Raw genomic sequence first — 20792 nt, forward strand, 5'->3', positions numbered from 1 at the left:
ATGTATGTTGGGGTCATGCAGTGTCAAGTCTCTGTCTGATCATGAGGCCAGATGATAACATTATGTGGTAGCTACTTAAGGTGCATAACTAGTAACTATGGTGCAGTAGCTTGTTGTAACTACCTTACGCACCTGATGTGGATATAATGACTAAGTAGTAAACAGCAAATAATAGAACAGCAAAACCAGTCTGGCAAGTTTGGAAAATTCACAACACTTTAAGTTGCCTTTAAAACCAGGAAAAGACAACACTTGATATATCCAAAATCTAAAATGATATCTGCTCTCATATATAGTCTCATAATATATTGCCCTGGCCTATATTTAAAGTATAGTGACCAGTATAAGTGTGTTAAAACAGAGTTTATATTGATGGTATTGGGTTTAGCCTCTTCTCTTTAGTTTCCTTTTTAATTATTTTATGTCTTGTTTAAGGTTTTAAACAGACAACAGACTAATTTGGTAATAAAAGTAATTTATAAAGAATTAATGCTGGACTTTTGCTGGTTTCCAGCTTCTAAAATTTAAAGATTTGCTGCATTATATTTTCAAAGATTTCAAAATATATACACCCACATTACATTGCATACAACTGATCAACTGAAAAAATAGATTAAGCTATAATGAAAGTAATTGTCAGTTTTGCCCTTTTATCGCATTTGATTTTCTTTGGTATCACTATGATGTTTAGATAACATTACTAAAATGTTAAATATATTTGGGCAGTTGAGTTTTGGCACACCTGTATTAGACAAATATGTTTTTCCTCAGTGACAAATAAAAACCTTTGCTTTTATCTAAAGGTTTTTGTGAGAAATCTGTCAAGAGATGCCACAGACGTTAGATCCCTGTATGCTGTAAAAACATCGAAAATCCAAACCACTGTTAAATGTGATTTTTATGTAGACTGTTATTTCACAATCTACCTCTGAAAGTGATCCCACCTATCCATCACACATCTTTTCCATTTTCTCTTCTGAACCCCGGTGGCTCTTTCCTGCTGCACAGGAAGTGATGAGTTTTATTTGTTCAGCAGCAGGAAGAGCCTTTAAAATCATAAAATTACAAACCCAGACTCTACTGAAAATCCTGAAAAGATGTCAAAAAGGTAAAATCATGAAAAGTACCTGACAACAGTTTCTGAGGTTCATGAAATCCACCAGCTGAGCAGACGTTGACCAGGTTTGGGCTGCCGTCCTGTGGAATACATTATTATTTCATCATTTCATATTTTAGTAAGCAGATGAGACACAAATGTGATTTCATTCTGCTGCATCACTGTTACCTCACTGACAATATTTGCAGCTGTCCTCTTCCTCCTCTGCGTCGTTCGGACAAACCACCCACCTCTCACGCTGAGAGACGATCATCTAGTATTTAATCAAACATTTTTTCACCGAACTGATACAGATAATACATGATGTGCTGAAAGTAAAGCCAGTATGACTGACAAAAGGTGCTTTATTTTCTCATTTATTATCAGGATGATTTTACTGCATAAAAAAAGCATATCTAAAATATACAGAGAGAACAGCCGTTGATTAGCAATATAATCAATAAATAAAAAAATCACAACTATAAACATCGTATTTCAAGTTTTGTCTTGCATATATATACACACAAACTCTGGGCAGCGGTTTATTGCCCTGTGGAATGAGTCTCAGAGAAACGGGGTTTAGGTGACGAACGACCAGCAGCATGTTTGAAATACCAATCTGCCGTCCTTTAAAGTCATCAGGGAGAGGAGAGGACAGAGAGCAGGTCCGCCACAAAAGGTTAGCTAGTTCATACTGGATTCTGCTTTTAGCCAAAGCATAGAGAAAGCAAACATGAGCTGTGAAAGTCACATAAAGTAGTTTAAGGGTGGGAGGGTTGGAGAGTCCTGTTAGTCCTCTGACAGCAGCCTGTGGAAGTGATCCTTCCTTTTCTTCAGCACCTCCCGAAAATCCTCCTGAAATAACACAACAGCAGATTTTCGGACTGAATGATAAAGCCAGGGGAGGAAAGACAGCAGATCTGCTGCTGCAGATAACCACCTGTTTTATTCACCACCGACTGTAGCATCAACTGGCCGCACTGATCAGCACTGAAGAACAAAACTGATACACAGTATCGTTCATACCTCGAAAAGTAGTCCTCACACAGTGATGAAACAAATCCAAACACTTTTACACGTTAATGGACTGACTTCTAAATTCTGAACACATCCAGATACTCCAGCTCAGGATGTTTTCTAACACCGATTACCGATTTGATACCAGAGCTGCCTTTCTCCAAAATATTTCATCTGTCTGGATACAACTAATGATTCTTTTTGTGATTCATTCACCTGCTGGTTATTTTGCTTGAGCTATCAATTTGTGAGTATGTTTGAGCTGCAAAATTGTGTTGATTAAGTGATCAGAAAATAAATCAGCAACTGTTTCCATCAAAAAAAAAAAAATCACAATCACAAGATCATAGCAGTCCAAAGCGTTTTTTTTTTACCATCATGTAAAACCAAGAAGAGCTGAAAATTCTAACATTTTACAAGTAGGAACCATCAAAAGGTTGACAACTTAAAAAAAAAAAAAAAAAGAAAAAAAACTTATGCAAACAATTGATTTTCTATCAATCCATTAATCGTTTAATTGTCGCACATTTTCATCCATCTATACATTGATTATTGGGAGACACAGCAACTAATTTATGCCACAACACAAATGTGTTATAATCACAGAAGCAAATAATATGACAGACTTACCGCTGCAGACATTTTCTCCATGTAGGGGACGAGTTTCAGGAGTTCTCTGTCCTCCGACTGCCCGGCCCAGCTCTTGATGGGAATCGTGTTCATTAGCTACCAAAAAACCCCAAAAAACCAATATTAAATGTTAAAAAACATTCTTGCATTTGCTTTCTTTGTGTTGTTACAATTGTTAGATGATACCACTCAAACAAACCAAAGGTGGAAAATGTGACAATAAAAAAAAAAATAGCCACCAGCCCTGCCCATTAAAAGCAATGGAAATGACAGTATTAGATTTTAAACTGGCATGTTTACATCACAGTGCTTACATGGTACGGGTATGTGTGGGGTGCATTGTCCAAAACGACCGTCTTGGCGAGATCCCTCCCGAGAATGCTGAGATCTTTGATGTAGTGACCCAGAACGCAGGCACAGTCATCCTGATAGAGACGATGTCTTCAAGAGAATCAAACAGGTGAAAGAGTTACACCTGTTACTGTGAACCAAGTGTGTCAGCATGTAACGTGCAGGTTGTTGATGTTTGCAGCTCTTAAGATGACACAGAATGTCCGTACACTTAGTGAGCACTTTATTAGGCACACATTTAACTGTTATAAAGCTTATAATGTTCACTTTTTCTGAAAACACAAAAAGTGTGACTAAAATAAAGCAATTCAGCTTCTTAATTGTGATGCAAGTACTGGAAATGAATCTTCCGCAACTCAAACGGTTAACACAGACAAGCAAACACAGGCTAACCTCTTTTATCTAGTTTTATCTCCAGTAAAACACTGAAAACAGGGTTTTGTTTACCTCAGTGGGACACTGTCATCCTTATGAATCTAGTATTCTGGAGCCAAACACTGAGTTAATCTGTTTGCACAGACTATTCCTCCCAGTAACTTAACCACTAGTGCAGACATTGCCTTATTAAGCTAGAATTGATTGAATTAATTTTAATTTTAGTTGTTTTTTGTCTCTACCAGCTCTTGAGGGAAATATCTGTCACTGCATTTGTTCAATACTTCACTGTGTTCACCAGCTCGTCTCTAACTGCGTCTGCTCTTTGGTGCTGAGCAGGTAGTATACACTGAGTTTTAAGAGCCTTTTCTCTTAAAACAGCTGCCTGTGGTGGCTTTATAGTGAGTTTGAGCTCATTGTTTAGCTGTTTGGTCCACAACATTACTGCTTTGGTTCACTCTCACCACTCATAGTGCAGTTTTCTGCCACAGCAGGTAGACATTTTCAGCGAAAAATCTTTAAAAACCCACTGACACAGCCTGTTCAGCAGCAAACAAGCAGAGAAGACACAGTTAGCAACTAGCTGGCTTTTCCTCTGCTGCCTACTGCAGCCAAAAACACTTCGCCATGCTATGCAAGCTGAGGGTCAGACAGCTAAACAATGGGTTAACAGCAGATCTCGGTGATATTTATCTGTAGCTTCATCACTACAAGTGAGCCCTAAAAGATTGTCATGTGATACATTGCCATTTTAAAAATATGAAGTATAGCTGCTTTAAATGAGTAGAGGTTTGAAGAATATTTTGTGATACTGAACTGTATAAAGTAGTCCGGCATCTTTCAGTGTGGGAATTTTGCACACAGTGTCACCTTTTACTGAATTTGATGAAGAACTTGAGTCACATCTGTGGGTCTTCCAACAATTTAACTCTTAATCTGATTTTATGTTGATTATCTGTTCATTTTTACCTCCCCCCTTTTATGTAACAATAACCACCAAAGCACAAGAGGAAAACTAATCTCTACTGTCCTCACCAGATAAAAACCCATCTGCACTCATTGTAATTCACTTCAATACACTCACAGTCAGCTAAATCCCACACCCTGCTCAATGAGAGCATCACAGAGTAACCATCTAATGGTTCGACCACAGACAGACCACGTAACATTCCCGAGCAGCATCCAGAGGTCGGTGTGTAGGTCATAGACAGGTCAGCAGCTGGCTAACACTCTCAGAGTCAGAGTCAGACAAACCTGACAGAGTGCACGTCTCTGCGGTCCAGCAAAGAGTTTATAAAACACAAGTGGAGGCAGATCTTATACATACCGAAACAGTTTCCTCTGCGGGTCCAGAACGTCCAGTATCTTTTCAGCATATTCCTTCTTTGCACATGTGTAAACAAACAGCTGGAACAGACACAAACAGCAGCTGGAACCGATTCTGCACAAACCAGGACTAAACGGGCATCAGGACTTCATGATAAATGTTTTTTTCATTTCGTTTATTTTCATATACAAAGAAAAATAAAAGTGGAAATAAACTGGTTTAGATGAATTAAATTAAAATAAAGGGGAAGGTATGATTCAGTTCATCAGACAAGCCTACAATATTTAAAGTTCAAGTTTTGCAGAAAAAGCATTACCTAGTTCACTAAAAACAAACAGACTGTAGACGGTGATCATCTGGAGCCAACTGCACCAATAAACAACCAGACAATTTCATTTTATATGGGATTAACTCATTCATAAACACATACCTCATAGATTTTTGCCATGGACTGCAGGAACTCTTTAACATGTGGTCGTAGGACCATATACACCTGTTGATAACGGGAGCAGAGAGGATGACAGATTAAATATCAAGTTTATACATTTTTAGTTATCTCACACTGTCAAACTAATAGTTACTAGATCTGAAATTATGAAACTGGCTTTTATGCAATTTACAGCAGCGCTGAAACATAAACAGTTTGATGTTTGGGCTAAAACATCAAACATCAAAAAGTTAAAACTGATTACTGAAATAAGACAGACGGTTGAGATGATTCTGACTGTAGCCACAATGTGCCACCAGTGTGTTATTGTTAATTCTGTTATTTTTCCCCATTAGTACTAGATTTACTCATGTTTCCTGTTGTCCCTCACTGAAGAGGACAAACACACTGAAGTGAATCGTCCATGTGTTCACTTTTTTCACCATTTGGAATCATCTGCTCGGTGTGCTTCAGATTCAAACGCACGCTGAGAGATCACCTTGTACTGATTGTCCTGGAAGGCTGTGTTGAAGGTGTACTCTGCATCCTCGATCACATTCAGAGAGCTGAACATCAGGGTCTCCTCCTAGAAAAACACAGATCAATGTCTCTTAGTTTATTTCAGTACTAAAACCCCAGCCATGTCCAATTATGGGGGCAATCATAACGGTGCAGTCACTGCTTCAGCTAGCCACATTTAAGCCACAAGGAGAAATAAAGTTCCAGATTGGCACATCATAGTTTGAGCCACAAAAACAAAACATCTGAACCAAAATAAATAAATAAAAATGACATTTACGACAGATGGAGAAGAGGAAAAAAAACCCTGCTGTGTTCGAGTCTAGCTCAGGAAAACAACACACAGCTACAGCAACAAGTTTATGACATATTACACACAGACTCCTGAGGCGCAGCAAAATCAATTTGCAATCTGGACGGCGGTGTTATCGCTGACACCATCAGCTCAGCTCTGGTAATTACACTTCAGCACAACTTCACTTTACTGAATTTTGATTACAAAATCATCTCAACTATCCCGATAGACTTTTAGGACAGAAAAAAAGAAGACCCAATTAACACTGAAATACAGTCAAAACAAACTCTCTCTGTCCAATCCATCACGGAAATCCAACATTAATACTTAATTTAATAATAATAACGCTGCTGCCTCTGTTCATTTTTATTAACAGCTGGGCTGCTAGCTGCTAAGATATCCACACAAATTGCCAAATAAATATGCACTATTTGGAAACATCAACATAGCTGAACTCTCAGTGATCACTTTCATTGATTAAAATGCCACTGTCTGCTCTTTATCATTCACACCAGCATTTCAACAGCTGCATCATACAACTACATTCTGCCAACAAAAGACCCTAACCCAAATCAAACACTGGCTCGAAAGGGCTGTTCAAATGTCTGCATTGGCCACTGTAGTTCTCCTACATGCTTGGCACACAAGCAGTTTTTAGTTTTCTGTGTCTTTACTCAATGTCCACTGTAACATCAGCAAAAAGGTTTGACAAAGAAAGTTTAACTTCTGCAGCCTCAACTCTAGATGCCACTAAATCCTACACAGTTGACCTTTATGAAGAGAAGCTAAGAAAAAAGATATAATAACAGACTTTGAGTTGAGAAAAAAATGGTCACGTTACAGTTGCATGTTGGCTTTTTGTGTGTCTGAACTGTTGTCCCCATGTGCGACAGCAGAAGGCTCTGGAGGATTAAACTCACCAGGTCGACCACCAGTGTGGCCTCTGGAGTGCTTCTGGTCTTGGGGGGAATGTCTCTGAGTTGGGGTAGGGAATGTTGAGACTGTGACGGTATGTTTTTGATGAATGTGGAGCTGGAAAAGAAAAGAAACAAAGATAAAACTCCTATTACTAACAACAGGAAGGTTACGTACACATGGACATGAAACAGTAATTCAGTCAGTCGTCTAACAAGTCTGTTAACTTCAAAGATGTGCAAAATTGTATAAGGTATATCCAGCAGAGGCACAGGGTGCATATCTGAGAGAGGCTTTACACGTACGGATTGAAGATGTCATCATCCTCTTCTCCAGCCAGGAGGTCAATGGAGCCAAAACCAAATACACCTTGTTCTGGGCTCATCAATACGCTGGTTCCAGTACCAGGACGCTTCATATCTGAAAAGAAAAAAAGGTAAGCAACACAAGTCTTTTCATCTCTGAGAAACCAGGAAACTTAATAGATGCTTTATTATTTGTGCCAAAAACATAATTTTACTAAAGCAAAAAAAAAAAATTCACACCTTAGTATATATACAGTTACTTTTCTTTAAAATTTGTGGCTGCATCTTATCACAGCATGGGTGCAATTTAAGCCTTCTCTTAAGATCTGAATTTCAACAAAACATTGAGTCCTCTACCAATAAAATAAATATAAACAGTCAGCTCACCACATCGATGGCTGCTGAGCGGTTAAATGAGCTCAAATTATCTTTTTCTATTTAAATCACCTTGGGTGGGAATTTGCCACAAGCCACCAGAAAGAGGCTGGTACATTTATACTGTGGGTAGTCAGTGAGTTCATTCCACCAGGTTCTTTTGTCATAAGAAAAGAAAACAGCCCTCAAAAGGATGAGTGGAAATCTCACAAAGTAAAAGTATGTAGTACATTTTTCATGTATTCATGTAAGTCCAGTCTGTTTAAGGTCAGCCAGTATCGGACCGAGCGTTGCAGTGACAGCAGCTGTACTCACTCTCTTTGGTTGGTGTAAGGAAACGAACGATGGGTGAGTAGATGTTCCTGGCTGTTGTATTGCGAGGAGACACTGGGTCAATTTCTGACAAGATACGCTCATGGTGGCGCATGATGGGCCTGATCGGAGTCTTGAAGGCCAAATCTAGTTCACAAGGAGACAATCAGTCAGAAAAAACAATCATTAGAGGAGGGAACAGTGTAATGGAAACAAAACACAAAAAATATAAAAAGCATCATTAAGAACAACTGATAGCTGCCAAACATACCTGTTTCTCTGTCGTCAACAGCAAAGGCTCTCTTCCTTGCTCGTCCACGAGGCAGTGGTCGTCTTGTCATTGTGGGAATTTCGTCATCTGAGTGGTGGGAATTATCGTCCACTGTCTCGTCATCCTACAGTTTAAATAAAAAATTAATTAATGAAAACTATAAAGCATCATTGTATGTGCTCAGGCCAAACACCATAAATGTTGCCCCAAGAGGTCTTCTATCAAGCACAACACTGCCCAATGGCATTGTACTGTTCCACTACAACTGAGGGAATAATGAGGGTAAGTTATTCTTACCATTCAGACAATTTTGCATAATGATTTGTGAACAATTATCTATTCATTAAAAAACACCCAACTATTTATGTTACTGAAGTTGAAAACATGCACCCAAAATACCTTAATAAACTTTAAAGAAGCTGGAACGCTACACTTACTCACTACCTCAATACATGCTCTTTGTTGCATGGACTTTGTGCAACATTGTGCTATCGACTGAGCCTTTGAACAGACAAACACCAAAATGAGTGCTTTGCTGTATGATTGTGCTATTATTCAAGTGCAAAACAGACACAAAAAGACAACAAGCTCAACTACAAGAAAGCAGAACTCTTTCCAACTTGAAATGTGTGCAGTAAATTGCACAAGTACACATGCATAGCAACATATATATATATATATATATATATATATATACACCTGTGCAATTCTGCTACAAGATTATGCATCACATTGTTGTTTTGGGAAGTTCTGTTTGCATTACCAAGCAACTGACACTGTACCTCAGTCCTGCACTATATGGTGTGTATCAGTTGCATTTTACATTATTTTTCTTTCATTCTGCAACAGTCACACCAAAGAAAATGCCAACATGTGGGCCATTGACATAATGACTCAAGAGAGCCAGCATACATTGCTAGAGTCCTGTTTGTAAACAGTCTGCATGCATGTGTCCCGGTGACCTACTTTTGCTGAGACCCTCTCTCATGCAACTAGGTTGTTTAATCCTCTGCTGCAGCATCACAGTCTCAGAGCTGCATATCTGAACCTTTTGCGAAAGCATCACATGGGAAGACATTAGTGATGTCTCTATGTTGTAGACGTCAAGCATCTATTGAGGAAATTGCAGCCAACTGCTGAATAGATATTTGCTTTGTCCACTACATTTTGCTCCTTCAAAACTGGAAGGACTGTATGTGTACAATGTTTATTTTATGTGGAGAAAAGCACATTCAAATGAATCCAAAAGGCGGCATTTAGCCCTTTGAAACCTGAATGCCAACAGTTTTTCTTGTGCTGCATTTAGTTCTCTATTTCAAGAGAATGTACACCTTTGAAACCTGGACAAAAAGGTTTAATTCTCTTCAAAACACATAAGAAAAGACAATGGGCAAATTGCAAGAAATTGGTAGTGTGACAAGAAAACAGCCTAAAAAATATATTTAAAAAAAATTCCCCCATTTATTATAAGCACCATTCTTTCAGGTCATTTAGTCTTTGTTTGTTTATTTACTTTTTTGTGCTAATTTCAGGTAATTTTCTTGCAACTTTCCTTTTTGCCTTTTTTGTCATTTCTTACGTTGCTCACTGCCTTTCTCGTATGTTGTTGTGAGAAATCAAGCCGATTTGCTCAGATTTCAAAGGGTTAAACGCACAGGCATTGTTCATTTCTAGCACAATGTGATCAATTTAAGTGATAGAGTGCCAACACACGATAATCCATGAAATGTTGATCAGATCCTGTCCATCGTAGTTACATCGGATTATTTATTTATTTATTTTTTAAACGCAACAAAATGGCAACCGATGCTATGAACGCAACATGATCTCAAGGAAGGGATGATTATTTTGGCAGGACTGATTAGCGCTAGTTTGCTTTTAGTGTAACCAAAACACGCCAACTGTGTCCATCACCTCTTCTTGCATTATTTAGTGCTGACGCTCGCTACTTTAACATCACATAGCAGTTTGCCTGTAAACCACGAATTTATTTGAAAAACTTTAGCGACTGCACGAGAAGTTAGTTGAGAAGCAGACTTGAAAGCTTGGTTAACATCAGTAATGCAGGGATGAAAGGCCAGCAGTCGACCAGATGCTGCTCCGGGCTTCAATACAACAGCTAGCTAACGTTAGCAGAGAACGCTCGCTAATATAGCTAACGTTAGCTAACTACCTAGCATTAACTGTTAGAGCACCGAAACAGTTACTTATACAATTCAATACGGTGCCTTAGCGTCAACTAACACGGTGTTATTTGGTGAAATTAATGTCTGTGTTGCTATTACAAGGTTACAGGCTGATAAAATAACCGTAGAGAAAGGTAATGTGTTACCTTGGTCTGAAGGGGGCTTTCCGTCCCAGATAAGCGCGTACCTCTCGGCGTCGCTTTGTTGGACCTTCGGCGGTTGCTCCCCGGCGTCTCCGAGCAATATGCAACGGTTCTTTGAGACCGAAGTCTCATTTTCGCTTCTCCAATCGTAACTTTTTAGCATTCACACACAAACTCCACAGTGAGCCCGATGCCTTGTTCTTATTTTTCCCTCGGTACAGTGTCTGAGAGTCGCTGTAGCTCCGCCCCGCTGGTTGGCGTGTCTTCTCGAATCATTCAGTGTGTTTAAATCTGCCGGGGTGCGATAGGTTCTCCACTGCGGACACTCTGACTGGGCGGTGCTTCAGAAAGCTCCAGCTTTAACGTGAGACGCAAGTCACGTTGCAGGCTGGCGAGCGACGGGTCATCATCTAGATCAATACAGAAACTGCTGTTTTACAGGCAAATTTCCCCCCAAATACATAAATTATATTAGTGAAGATATGCTGCCGGTTCAAAATAGAGGATAAAACAGTAGCACTTAACGCAAACGAAAGCATTTCCAGTCAGAAGCCCTATTATTTTATTTATTTATTTATTTATTTATTTTACTTTTTTTTTGCACATTCTTGGGCCATATTTTGTTAAGTGGCTCAATACTGAAAGCATTCAAACCAATGTCTTTATGCTTCAAGGGATTAACCGTATTGGGGGCAACAATTCAGATAATTTAGCAATTTAGCAGCTGTGGAAATTAACTATATGTGGGCTACATTTACTCAAATACAGTACTTAAGTCCAACTTTGAGGTACTTCAAGACTACTTCACTCAGGTATTTCCATTTTCTTTTACTTAATACTCCCAATCAACTACATTTCAGAGGCAAACATTAAACTTTGAAATCAATAACGGTTAAAGACAATTAGGCCTCATGGAATGCATCAATGGCGTAGCCTATATAAGCCATATGACTTCAGGTTCACAGTGTAACTGAATTCCACATTATGCCAATGAAGACGTCAGATGTTTTGGCACTCTTAGCTAGAGCTTCAACGATAAATTGAATAACTGATTAGTTGTCAAATATCAAATTAATCACAAAATAATTTGATAATCAACTTAGTGAGCCATTTTTTAAGGAAAAAAGTAAAAATTCTCTGGCTCCAGCATTAGTTATCTTAGGCTTTGAGAAGCAATGATTGACATTTTTCACCTTTTTAAAAAATTTTTTTACATGTAGGCCAAACAACTAATCAATTAATTAAGAAAATAAGGGGCAGATTGATTGACAATGAAAATAGTTATTTACAGCCCTATAGTTAACTAAAATAGTTTGTTAAAAGACCTAGATGGATCTTTAAGTGCCTTTTGGTGCCAGCATCAATGTTACTGAGTAAATGTTGAACACACTTAAATACTCTGTTTAGCTAGCCAATTAAAAAGAGAAGAATGCATATTGTTTACTAATTTATCTTAGAATACACAAAGAAAACACTCCAAACTCTGGTGACATTTAAGAAAGATGATATTTTATTCATTTCAGATTCAAAATAAAAGTATTCACACAAACACATATTGAGTAAATAGGCAAGATTAGCTCTTCACCCTTCAAAAACAAAGAAAAGAAAAACAAAAAGAAAAAAAACAGTTGCATTGCCCACTGCCACTTCACTGTTACCGTGATTACCGGGAAACATCCCATTCATCAAAAAAGACTAAAAAATGACTCACAGTACCAACAGTGGTACTATAAGTAGCACTTGTAGAGCTAGAGGTTCCCTGTTGATGCTCAAATAAACTACATGGCAGAAGTGTTACGAACCTGTAACACAGAGAGAGAGACAGAGAGACAGAGAGAGACACCCCAGAGTCCAAAACAAACCTCTCAGTCACCTACCAGGGTGATACAAATATCTGCTGAGAGTAATTCACTGTGTTCCCAGCAAAAAATAATGATATAAATACACCTCAATACAATATACTGGTATATTGGAGCTCATTTCAGACCCTGGTGCCCACTTTAACGCCCTCTTTGTGTACCCACCAAAACTGTAACCTGAATTGTGTTAAATGCATCAAACTGGAGGTAGAGGTAGATTTTCCTGAGAAGCTGTATGAGACAAGAGCTTTGTTTCAAATCTGAAGTTAACGTGAAGACACGTGAAGTCCACAAGTACATCACATGCCTCCCTAAAATCATCATCACATTAATCATCATGTCACTAATAAATTTGCTCTAAGTGTAATCTCTGTGTGCCAGGGTTGCTACAGCATTTCCATTTTTAAAAAAGCATAGAAAGAGCAAAAACAACAACAAAAAAAAGAACATGATATAATGCATAGCCCCCAAAAGCCATACTTCAGAAATATTCTATTTAATGAATCTTAGTAATACAGATTAATACAACAATTGTCACAGCAGAAGGCATCTTGTTATTTTTCACTTTCCTTGTCCACAGTCCCCCTGATGGAGGTAAAGTCAGTGGTGAAGTTCAGTCAAAAGCCCCGAAACCCCACATGCACCTTAACTCGTAAATGTTCCAGCAGGATTTCCATGTCGGCAACATGTGGGAACAGGAGTCAATTTTCCATGCAAGACACTCTGGATCTAGTAAGGTTTCAGAAGGTTCTTTAGCTACGGCTCTGGTGGGAGTAAAAGCAGCAATATTTCAAGGTAAAATACTTGAAAGTTATGACATAGAGCGAGCGAGCAAACCACAAGAGAATCTGAAGGCCCTGAAAGGTACATTTACAACCTTATGTTGTGAGGGAATCAAACTGTAAGACAAACAAAATGTGTTTTGCATTATGAATGTGAAAAAAAAATCTGCCTTTTCTTTTTATTAACACACCTCACATAAAATTTTAACAAGTGGATAAATGCTGGAGACAGTGTGGACAGACAGATGTCAATCACATGTATAAAAATACAAACATTCTGGGACAGGGTTATTCAGATTTTTGAGATTTTACAAGATTTCCAGAGACACCTGAACTGTGTACCAGACCCAATGACATAATTCAAAAGAAGGATATCTATCGCTTCAAAATCCTGATACTTGCATGTAAAAAGGCAGGACAGAGACTGACAATGCAAAAAAAGTAAGCTCCATGGAAAAACTGACTCATCATCTCATGACTAAAGCCAAGACCCTGAACAACGCGGGAGAAAATGGACTTCATACAAGAGAAGGGGTTGAAGAGAAGAGCTGTGTTCTCAGCCAGTCTAAAACAAAAAAGTTCAAATACACATATATGTAATATATATATGCACACAGCCATTTGTGTTTATGTTGATGCATGTATTCATCCATACATATATATTAATATGTATGTTTCATGACCTTATTTTTCCACAGTTATTCTATAGTTACCTCATTCGTTGTCTCGTGAAGCACTCTGTAACATCTGTTTTGAAAAATGTCCTATATTGATCTCATTTTTGTCATTAATGTGGTTTTGTTATGGATTCTGTTCAGTGTAATAGTAACTGAAAAATAAATATATAAAAAGTTAAAAAAAAAAAAAAAGACAACAATTTGAGTGTGGCTGAGTCACTGTTTTCCGAACTGTACAACAGCACATAAATGCACCAAACAAGCAGACTTTTGAAAACAACCCAAGCTTTTAAACTGCATTACCACACAACAATAATGTAACTTTGACAAAAAAAGAGAACTGCAGAAGTCTTGTCCAACATTGTGTAATCTAATGATGAAAACAAAGCAGTTACAGACGCTACAGACACATAAAAAACAGCTGGTGGCGTTCAGAAAAAAATACCATTCTGAACCAAAACCCACTGATACATTTTTCTGAGCTACATTGCTACAATGTTTCTCAAAATATGGAGGAAGATGCCTGACTACAGCTACAATAAAACGAGCAAGACACGATTGTTTATGGTTTTCAATACGTTAATGAATTCTGTAAGTAAATGCCTTTAACAGTTTGATTTCAGCGAATCATTTAGTGTGCCGTGATGATCTGAAGAGGCTTTGTCAGCTTAATGAGGACAACACTCTGAAAACACTGGAAGGATATGAAGATATGAACACTGAAAATATGGATTTTTTGCAGTTAATGTTCAGACTGAATGACATTAAAGAGACATCAGACATTTTTGCGTTTCCATTTAGGAACTGATTGTGCGTCGTAACAAAAACCTTCCACTGAGGGGAGCTCTTGTTAAGACTTTGAACCCTCAACAGCTCTGGTTCCCTTTGCATTACTAAAGTCGGTATCTGATTGTCTGTGGTATTACAATCTCTTTCATGGAAAAGTCTTTATCAACAGCATTTTTGATGAGGTTATCCTGCATGAATATGACCTCTAACAGTCTGTTGTGCCTTAAGAAAAGAAAATCTGCCAAAGCTTCATTGAGGTAGAATTCGGGTGTGATTGTGGTCGAAGGGATGTCAGAGTGTTTGGAGGTATACAGTGTTGACATAACATCTCCTGATTGTCGCTACCACGCAATTAAGAACCTTCCCTGAAGATGCTGCCATGCACATACTGAAAGAGAGCGAGAGAGAGCTGCAGTACCTCCACTGTTAATGTAAATATCTCACAGAGCCGGTCAATAGATATATATGATAAACATGGATCTGCTGGAGGGGGCAGGTGCTTAAACGTTGCCTCAGGGGCCAAAAGGTCACAGGGTCAAATCTAAAAAAGCAATGTTGATCCTTTAGATCATTATTGATTGAATTTTGCTTTCTCCAGCAGCCCCCTCCCCCCCACACACTAATGCTTTCAGCCACAGTGTGTCTCAATTTGATTGTCAGTCATTACAAGCGACTGTGACATCTGCTATTCATACAGAGAGAGACATGAAGGGCTTTCTGTGCGTCATCAAACTGACGGAGTAAAAAAATCTGTTCGCATCGTAATTTATGAAATTTAGCGCTGAACTAACTCAAGGCTAGCTGGTGAGATAGCCTTATACAGGGTCATTTTATCCTTGTTCCTGGACTTGAAAAATCTATTTTATGCTCCACCTTACATATACCATATAAATAAGACAACAGCTCTGTTTGAATGGTTAATGAATGCTGTTGCCAAAACTGCAACAATAAGACCCAGATCACAATAAAAAGACCTTGAAGTCACTGAAGTTTCAAGATGACTGTTATTCAATAAATTTTGCCATACTGTATAATTGTGTGGATAAAGATGTACGTCATAACTGCACACGACTCTCAAAATGACTCAACTGCCTACAGTAAGGAGGCAGCCAGAGGGCACTGACTGTTTAACATGTTCCCTCAGCTCCTCACTGCATACATGAAATTCTCTATAACAAATAAAACAAAGCTGAGAGTCTCGAAACCAGACAGCATCAAACTGCATGAATGCCATTCAAATTACAAAAGACAAAACGGTTGATAAGTCTGTTGGACTGAAGCAACATCTGCAAAACAACTTTCTCTTCCCCTAATGACGAAATGAATCCCATATGTTATTACACGCTTCTCTATTACATCTGTAATATTTCTACTGCAAATGTTTCTTGGGCATTAAAAGTATTGAATCAGTTGAGTTTAACGTTGGTGGTCGGAGCCAAAGAGCTCGTGTTTATAAGTAATGCTAGACTAGCCGCAGTTTACGGATTGCCAACCTTTATCAGACCAAAACCCAAATCTATTCAGTTCAATACTATACAAAAGAGAATATCAAAAAAATCTCCATATAAGCAAGGCTAAAAACACATTTTTAAAAATATTTTTAAATGAAAAATTACAAACAATTAATTGATAAGTTGACCATTATTTTTCTGTTGATTGATTAGTTGACTTCTTGTTGTAGCTCTAGTTGGCTTTATTACTTGCTTCTCGCTTAAAAAACACTGCAGTTTTCAATTCTATAGGGATACAACTCAAACACTGATATCCTGTCTCTGCTTCCCACTGAGCCTCTGACAAACTTTTAAAAATTCAACTAAAGCCTCACTTTTCTTTCTAGGAAGTGGAGCTGGACAGTGAGGAGCATTTAATGACTGAATGCTTCTTTGAATGAGAGTTGTTGGCTGTCCGCGTATAAAGAGAACTTTTCAAAACTGACCGGTGTTTGTGTAGCAGCTGGTGGTGATTTCCCACCAAGAGGCTCGTCCAGAATCAAAGCGGCGACGGCCATCTGGTGATATTTGACTGGAACAGTAAAAACTGATTAGACCGAGGTACTGCTTGCTCTCTGCTCATATCATGCTGTGTTAAGGCCTCAGAACAGAACCCACATACAAAGCCTGATTTTCTTCCTAACGTCAGTAGGAATGAGGCTGCTTTGCGTAGGGGTCGGGTCGGGAGGGAGTAGAGTAACAATCTTTAACAGTCCAGAAAGGTAACATGGGTTTAAGTTCAAAAAGCTGAATGATTGATCTACAGAAACACGACTACACATGAATTATCTCTACTTGTTATAACTACCTGCAGCACATGCTCGTACAAACAAGAAGACACAAGTGACTGCTCAGCCGCAGCTACATCTGAGATCACATTGTCAAAAGCTCCAGTTAAGCAACATCTAAAAACAGTGAGAGGATCACAAGACATTCTCTGTAATATCCTTGACAGCCGGTCTCAAGGAGACCGGTCCTTGTCGCAGCTCAGGATAAGAAGCACTTGGATCAGAAGAAGCACTAAAGTCATGCAAAACACAAAGCTGAAACAAAAAACAAAAGCATCTGTCATCTATCATACAAAACAAATTGTCAGATATGAGCTGAAGAACTTCTCCTGAAGCTCAGAAAGCATCTCCTGACACCTGATTGTCCATGTGTCTCCACAGTGACAAGGGTTTAGTAAATACACAGCACCTGTGAATTTAAAGAGATAGTTCAGATATTTTTTGAAGTGGGGCTGTTTGGGGTACCTCACGCAGACCGTATGTTACAAACAGTAGATGTTAGTCGGCACGCCCTCAGTTTGAACAAACAGGCTGGAGTTTGACATGAAAGCTAAGCAATCTACTGCTGTGGATGGGGGTCAGCAACAGAACATATTTTAGCTACCTAAACAAAGTCACACTTGAAAAAATCAATCACTTCAAGCGTACCCTATATTTTGAATATTTTCACTGCTTATCCTTAATGTCAGACAGTGATTTCCAGATGGAATATGAAGCTGTTATATCACTCTCTTTAGAGCCAGACTCCAAAGACAAACAGAAATGTAACATCGCTGAGTGCAGGAGCTGCTGGTCTACGGCTGCCCTCAACAGTTTAGTTTGACGTGTTATTGTGTGACTGATGTTTAAAAGGGTTAGCCTGGATTCACCACAGTCACACAATAACATTAACGTATTGAAACAGTGGTAGACCAGCAGTATGTGTGTTCAGTGAGGAAAAATTACGTTTTTCTCAGTGGAGTCTGGTGGCTTTCACAAGAGGATAGATAGGGAACTGAAGGTGTTAACAGCTTCTGTACTGAAATGGGCTGTCTGATGTAAAGGTGAAGAAAGCTAGGGAAGGCAAGCTAAAATACATTTTGTAGATGACTCCCATCCACAGCAGCACATTGCTTAGCTTCTGTGTCACACTCTAGCCTGCTTCTCCAAATTGGGGCATGCCAACAGACATGTACGGTTTGTAATCTACTGACTATGGGTAAGTACCCCCATACAACCGCACTTTAAAAACTCAGAACTATCCCTTTAAGACAGGAAATCACATGTTTCCTACCTCACTCCTGATCGCTGAAGGGTTTTATCTACAAATACAGGCATGCATCTGACCTTAAGACAATCACTCCACTAGAAGGCCAAGTTAGAAAAAAAAAATTAAAATCGATCTTCCCACAGAGAAAGATGTTGAAAAGCATTGCTCTGTCACGATATTGTACAAAGCGATGAGCAGATTGGACACCTGAGAACAATCGTATATTATTCACATACAATCTGAGCCCCAAACGGCAACAGTCGGTGTGTACACCTCTGAGGCTCAGAAGGTCCAGCGTGTAGAAGTGCGGCAAGGGGGGGAAAAAAACCCCTCATGTAAGGCTTTAGTTCATTTTCCCACCTGCACGACTGACCTTATGCTTACAAAACAGCCATTTTGAACACAACGCTTGACAAACGACCAGCAAGATGGGCACGGGTATGCACTGAACTGGCCTTCTGTCAACAAGCAGGTGAGGAGAACAAAATAAGCCAGCTATCTCAGGAAGAACAACAACTGCTTGAATTCATCAGCTATGTAGCATTACAGCTAATTTGCTTCTACCAAGTATGTAGCGATCAATAATGTATCAAATGTATGAAAAGGCAAACCAATATTCTCGCAGATTCTCCAGTTTGTTTTACATTTGAGTTTCACTGGAGCATATGCAGCAGTGATATCATGTGTATCTCTGCACACAACAGGAGCGCACACCTGCACTGGACCCTTTCAAACAGAGATCCAAAATGGCTGCCATGTGAATAAGGTTTTACACAAAATGAGGTCACAACGGTAAATTGTTATATGCCCTGACGAAACAACATATACCTTTAAAGCTTTTCTGATTAAAAATAGAGGATATTCATATTTTCTTTTTTTTTATATAGAATTCTAAATATATAATTTTTTTTTCCTGCAGTGAGAGGATTGTTAAAGATTTAAATGATAAAACACAGTGAAGAGAATAACAATAATGACACTAATAACATGAAAAGGTAAAATAAAATTTAAAAAATCTCTCCCCTAGAGGATAAAACATCGCTGTCAATCAGTAGCTGTTTTTGTGTGTGTAAACAGTGCATTACCCTTCCAAGTTATTACCTTCTCTTTTGTTCTCCAATAATCTGTACATTTATGCGGAAATAAATAATTCACAGGTTGTGCATACATATTTGTTTAGCATATACTGGCTCTCAGTTGAGATATTCTTTTTTTTCCGAAATTATTTTGGCTATGAAGAACAAAAGAGGTGAGTTGGTGAGAGAAAACCTGAGATAGTGTACTTCAAGTGATCTGAGTTTCAGTTTGTGTCTTTCTGTACAGTTAATGGTTCTTCTCTTTTGGCATAGATTATGTAGAAAATGAGGTTGATTTTTGGCTTTACTTAGCGTGGTACTTAAAAAAAATAAAGAAAAAAGGCTGGGGGTTTGTTAAGACAACGGGTTGCTGGAGGCTGAGGTTGAGGTAGGTGTGTTCTGCTGCTGCTGCTGTGGTACGACACGACTGCTGACCGCCTTGTTAGAGACGGACGATCCAGGGGCACCGGACAAGGCCGACCCTCCTGCTGCCTGAGCAAAAAGAACCCCTAGACATGAAAAGAACCCAAAAAATCATGTTAGAACACAGTGTGGCTGTTAAATTTCATCTCAGTTGTGAAATAAAACTTAAAGGGGATCTAGTATGCTCATTTTCAGGTTCATATGTATAGTTTGGGTTTCTGCTAGAAAATGTTAAATACTTAAAGGTAAAAAAAACCCACTTTATGTTCCTCTTAAACCCTTCGTTTTAGCACCTATCTCATTAAGATCCCCTTCCTAAAAAGCGCGGTCTGCTGTGATTGGTCAACATTTCCAGGTCTTCCTTATTTTTTACAAGGCTGTTCAAAAGAGGCTGGGACACACTCTTTGACCCCATGGGAGCTTGGAGTAAGCGCTCAAACTTTTAGGCACACTCTAATCAATAGTGTCCAATAAGCTGTACAATGGAGTGTGTGCATAAAGAAAGTATTTGCTTATTGTCTTTTATTACAGACTTTTTTGTTCTTTGATAGAGCGCCAGCTATTGAGCCTTTCGGCAAATGCACACCAGATTTCTGTGTGTTGTACCTCAAAAATGTGACGTATTTGAGCCTGTGAGTTCTCCTGTTTTGAACCTCCTTGATTTTTTTTTACCTTGAGTGTGTTTTGCCCATGGATGTATAAGGAGAACTGGATACAGCATTGAAAGCAGGGCCCCGTTCATTCCTGTGAAAGTTCCCCTGGGGCGCATGAAGCCAAACAAGTTCAACTGCTGTATATAAAATCACCCAGATGATCCGCACTGTGTGACCATAGAGCAAGCGCACTTGTGACATCCACCGGCCAAGTCTGACCACTCTGGTCTGACGCTACACTTACTTTAGTGGGGATGAAATGATTAAATTGTGCAGCTCTCCTTTACTTTACAAATGTTTTCGAACCGAATGGATCAAATCCTGATGGTAAAACAAGTCATGTCTTGCTAGGACATTTTTTTCACTAAATAATAGGCTTCTCTTTTGCCATATAAGTCAATGGAAATTTCTTGAAAAACAAGAAAAACTCCAAGGCACTCTCTTCTAAATGCCTTTCTTATC

The 20792-nt window shown here is 38.8% G+C and overlaps 2 protein-coding genes across 4 annotated transcripts in view; both read right to left on the reverse strand.

Moving 5' to 3' along the window:
* Nucleotides 1–1443: 1443 nt before the first annotated feature.
* On the reverse strand, nt 1444–10854 carry ctdspl3 (CTD (carboxy-terminal domain, RNA polymerase II, polypeptide A) small phosphatase like 3). Its single transcript, XM_042483289.2, has 11 exons — nt 10548–10854; nt 8216–8339; nt 7948–8091; nt 7258–7372; nt 6958–7069; nt 5723–5809; nt 5227–5289; nt 4797–4876; nt 3058–3184; nt 2744–2839; nt 1444–1951 (listed from the first exon to the last, which is right to left on the reverse strand). The coding sequence occupies exons 1-11, from the start codon at nt 10674–10676 to the stop codon at nt 1886–1888; spliced, it is 1143 nt and encodes a 380-aa protein (XP_042339223.1). The 5' UTR covers nt 10677–10854; the 3' UTR covers nt 1444–1885.
* Nucleotides 10855–12031: 1177 nt separating this feature from the next.
* The window catches only part of arid3a (AT-rich interaction domain 3A), a 58940-nt gene continuing 50179 nt past the window's right edge, over nt 12032–20792 (reverse strand). For all 3 annotated transcript variants that reach the window (XM_042484152.2, XM_042484150.2, XM_088077614.1), the window contains exon 9: nt 12032–19763. In XM_042484152.2, the coding sequence (XP_042340086.1) occupies nt 19609–19763 (155 nt within the window). In that variant the 3' untranslated portion in view covers nt 12032–19608. The remainder of the gene's footprint in view (nt 19764–20792) is intronic.

The sequence above is a fragment of the Plectropomus leopardus genome, chromosome 5 (genome assembly GCF_026936395.1).
Source record: "Plectropomus leopardus strain MGB_pleo_1.0 chromosome 5, ASM2693639v1, whole genome shotgun sequence".
Classification (NCBI taxonomy): Eukaryota; Metazoa; Chordata; class Actinopteri; order Perciformes; family Serranidae; genus Plectropomus; species Plectropomus leopardus.